Genomic DNA, 4684 nt, shown 5'->3' with positions numbered 1-4684 from the left:
AGGCGATTACAAACTTGTTCATGAAGTCCTTCAGAATTTCATTTATGAATGACTGAAATACAGCTGGGGCGTTGGCTAACCCATACGGCATCACCTGATATTCGTAGTGCCCCCTAGTGGTGAGAAATGCAGTCTTCCATTCATCTCCTTCCTTGATCCTGATGAGGTTATATGCACTTCGTAAGTCAAGTTTGGTGTAAATGGTGGCTTCCCGCAGTTGTTCTAGAGCCGGGGTACAAGAGGCAATGGGTAACGGAACTTTATTGTGACGTTGTTGAGTCCACGGTAATCGATGCACGGCCTCAGACCTCCATCCTTCTTGGCTACGAAGAAGAAGCCTGCTGCTGCGGGGATGTTGATGCACGGATGAAACCTGATTCTAGTGCTTCCTCAATGTACTCCTCCATAGCCTGGTCCTCCATTCTCGACAACGGGTACACCTTACTCTTAGGTGGCATGGCGTTCGGCAGCAGGTCAATGGCACAGTCCCATGGCCGGTGTGGAGGGAGTAAGGTAGCCTTGGTTTTGCTGAAAACTTCTGATAGATCTTGATACTGCTCAGGAATGGAGATTTTTACCTTCGTGTCTGGACTTTCAATGCTTGTGGTGAGACAGGGTTGTGGTTGAGCAGGAAGACAGTTCCTTAAACAGAAATGTGACCAGTGAGTTAATTCCCCTTGATTCCACGAGATGGCAGGATCATGGATGGAGAGCCAGGGGAATCCGAGGATAATCTCGTACTTGGGTGAATCAACCACATACAGGGTAATGTTCTCCTGATGAAGTAATCCAACCTGCAGTTTCACTGTCTTGGTTTGATGGTGGATGCCGTGGTCGATGAGAGTATCATTGATGGCTTTGATTCGAATGGGCGGGATGCATGGTTGAGTTGGAATGTTGAATTTTTCTATGATGTCCTTATTGATGATGTTCAACGCAGCCCCAGAGTCAATCATCGCTGTCAGATCGAGAGAGAGGGTATCAGTTCTTATGGTAACCGGCAGTGTCAAAGATTTGTATTGTAATATGGAGAGGTTTTGGATATTTACCTTTGAGGAGGTCTTGAATTTGAGTGGACATCCAGTGCTACGGTGGCCTGGTTCACCGCAGTAAAAGCACAGGTGATTTTGACGGCGTCGAGTACGTTCCTCCTCAGATAATCGTGAAGCGTTTATTTGCATGGGTTCGATCGGTACTTGTTCTGTTACTGAGCTGGAGCTCGGGGAGTTGCGATGATAACTCTTGGCTGAGCGTTGTTTGGGTGTCTGCCTCATGAGATTATCAAGTTTAATGGCGAGGTTAACCAGTTCTGAAAATGATGAATTCTCTCGTCGGCAGGCGAGCTCAGTTTGTAAATCACTGTTCAAACTGTTGTAAAAGACGGCTTTGAGAGAAACATCATTCCATCCGCTCTGAGCTGCTAGAGTACGAAACTCAATGGCGTAATCAGCTGCGGTGCGGTTGCCTTGACGAGCGTGAATGATTTGATTCGAAATATCCCTGCCCCCTGCGGGATATTCGAATACTTCCTGAATTTGTTGCAAGAAATAGTCAACAGATCGCTTAAACTGTGAGTCGGCATCCCATACCGCTGAAGCCCAATCGAGAGCCCTCCCTGTGAGCAGCGTCATGAGAAACGCACATCTTTTCTCTTCAGATTCAAATCGTTCAAGTTGATAATCAAAATACAGTTTCACTTGTCGAATAAACCCTTTGCATTGCTCAGCTGTGCCATCGAATTTGGTAGGGAGAGCAAAGCTTACCGTAGAAGGCATTGGTGGAGGGAGGGCTCGCACGTAGTGTGTCAGATGTTCGTTGACAGACTGCAGCTTCGTAAGCTGTTCTTGATAATTCTTTAGGAGTTCGCTCTGATAAGCAAACGCTGCTTGCAAGTTGGAGACCTCCGCTGGATTCAAGGGAGGCGAAGTATTCTGTAACGAAGGCGCTGAGGCGGCGTTAGAATCCATATGCAGAGGTTTATTGTACAAAGCAGCAAACATACACGTAAAACCAGGCAATGGGTCGTTAACCAGAAAGCAGTCCACTCTTTCGACAGTCCAAGGGTAATCCGTAAATCGTAGTGAGAAAGCCAGGCAATAAGGTCAAACCTTGATATCAGTCCACACAGTTCAACAATCCAGAAAGGGTAATCCAAGAAATCGGTAGTCAGAAAACGAGGCAGAATCATACACGTGCAAACAAATCAGAGTAATCAGAAAACGCTTGGTAAGGCAGGTAAACTGGCAATACTTCACAATGTGTGAGCACATGGTGAGTCCTTAAATACTGCCAAACAGGAAGTAGCAGTAGAAGCAGCAGAGGGAGCGCGCAGTCAGTATTCGGGTGATGGCTCCCTCTGCTGGCTTGGCATTATAAGAGTGTTCAAATAGCATTGACACAGTGTTGGAGTTAAGGAGATCATTATGTCATGATTGACCAATAATGATGAACACCTGTTGTTTAGAAGCAGAATCATCGAAGGAAAGAGAAACACAAGAATCAGCCACAGCCAAAGATAAAATTAACTTAAATAAATGAGGACATTAAATCTCTGATTAAACAACTCCACAAACAACATTACAGATTGACTTGATTTCTGTCATATATCTACAAATATTATTTCAGAACATCTAAACAGAGGTTTAGATGTTTTATTTTTTTTTTAAAGTTTCAATTGACCTCACCATCATGGCGAACAGGGTTTACTTTAGTTGGACTCTTGACTTTTTTTTTATGTTAATTTTTATTTTTGGCTGTTGTAATTATGTGTATGAAGTACATTTATTACAACAAAATAAAAAAGCCAAAAGAAGTCTGATTAGGTGTTTTTGGTTAATTTTTATTGTTTGTTAAATCATTATCATCCAGTGGCATGATGCACTGATCTCATGCAGTGGTTAGTCTATTATTTTCATAATGTTAACAACAGGTGTATGAACTATTATGGATGTTTATCTTATACACTAAATCTTGAAATCTACAGCATCAGTTTGACACACACAGACATCAAGAATCAGCATTTGAATCTCAACAATGGTGACATTTAACAGCTGCATGCTGGGTAGCAGCAGAGTACAAATCTCACCCATGACTCCCAGCATGCAGCTGTTGAATGTCACCATTGTTGAGATTCATATGCTGATTCTTGATGTCTGTGTGTGTCTAAGTAATACTGCAGATCTTAAAGTAGTAATAGTAACAGTTCATACAACTACTGTAAATATAATGAAACTAAGAGGTAAACCACTAAACAATATCAGCAAATCAGGCCACTTGACAATGATTACAACATCAATAATAATTAACCAAGAACACTTAATAAGGACCCCTTTTTTTTGCGCTATACAAATGTGCTCTACGAACACAATTACAGCAACCAAAGAACAAAAAAAAAACTATACTAAGAAAGTCAAGGGTCAAGAGCCCAACTAAAGTAAACCCTGTTCGCCATGATGGTGAGGTCAAATGAAACATTTTTTAAAATAAAACATCTAAACCTCTGTTTAGACGTTCTCAAATAATATTTGTGGATATACGACAGAAATCAAGTCAAACTGTAATGTTGTTTGTGGAGTTGTTTAATCAGAGATTTAATGTCTTCAGTTATTTAAGTTAATTTTATCTTTGGCTGTGGCTGATTCTTGTGTTTCTCTTTCCTTTCGGTGATTCTGCTTGTAAACAGCAGGTGTTCATCATTATTGGTCAATCATGACATAATGATCTCCTTAACTCCAACACGTTTCATTTACGTAAGACTGATGCATTTGAATCACATTAAGTTTAATTGATTTGTTTAAATTAAAACTACGTAATCTAAATGCATGGAAATTTTGTACGTAATTGAATTAAGTTAAGGGCTGAAATATTTTTTTGACTGTATATATTCATCAATATATATATTGATGAAGATGTTTATTGCAGCATAGCAGTGGCAAAGTACATGTTGTACCTTGTACCTTTGGAGTCAAAATGAACGCAGAACATCCTAATCTCAAACCTTTTACACAGTTACAGTTTACTACCCTTAATGTAAATGAAGTTGCTCCTTTCGTAACAGCTGTGGTCTGTATGTTAATTAAGTTCCTGCATCCCTTTGTCTGAGGGGGTTCTCAGTGTCTCAACACATGCTCCCTTTCTACAATTGGTCACCTTTTGCTCAGGATGTAATCATCCTAAATGGTCTAGAAACAACATAACCGTTGACTTTCTTCTTCTCTATAATAATTAAGCCATTCTGGGAAATGAGCATGATTAAACATATACTGTGGAGTGGAATCTGGGTCGAGGCAGACTATAGATTCTTACAGGCCCCTCTTTGGTGCTCTTGGCCTGGAAGAAGCATCACATCCACTCCCTTATAAAGATTACACCGCCCTTCCTGGGTAGGTGCCCAGTGGCAGTGAACCCCTGCCTTCCCTTAATGGCCATCGGAGAATCTTACCCGTCTTTGAGTGGACACCTCATGCACACTGGTTATCGCTCCATCCAGTTAGGCAAAATTATCATAGACTTTTATAAAATTTGGCAAAATGACATACAAACATTTTCTTGGGTTTGGAAGATGAGCACTTGAGAACCATAACAGCAAAAGGAATCATCTAAATGTACTAAACATGATGACAGTACAAACAGCAAAAGCTTTGCCCCTTGTTTTCCATCTTGGTGATAAGACTGCTGTCCATAG

The 4684-nt window shown here is 41.1% G+C and overlaps 1 protein-coding gene across 1 annotated transcript in view; it reads right to left on the bottom strand.

The window, feature by feature from the left end:
* Positions 1-323: 323 nt before the first annotated feature.
* Positions 324-4684, bottom strand: part of LOC127161112 (uncharacterized) — a 34624-nt gene continuing 30263 nt past the window's right edge. Inside the window, exons 6-7 of the mRNA XM_051103770.1 lie at positions 1764-1906; positions 324-1529 (exon numbers count right to left, since the gene is read on the bottom strand). Of these exons, the coding sequence (XP_050959727.1) occupies positions 324-1529; positions 1764-1906 (1349 nt within the window). The remainder of the gene's footprint in view (positions 1530-1763; positions 1907-4684) is intronic.

The sequence above is a fragment of the Labeo rohita genome, unplaced genomic scaffold, assembly GCF_022985175.1.
Source record: "Labeo rohita strain BAU-BD-2019 unplaced genomic scaffold, IGBB_LRoh.1.0 scaffold_551, whole genome shotgun sequence".
NCBI lineage: Eukaryota > Metazoa > Chordata > Actinopteri > Cypriniformes > Cyprinidae > Labeo > Labeo rohita.
The sequence above is the reverse complement of the archived record's forward strand: the minus strand, read 5'-3'. Positions and strand labels throughout refer to the sequence as shown.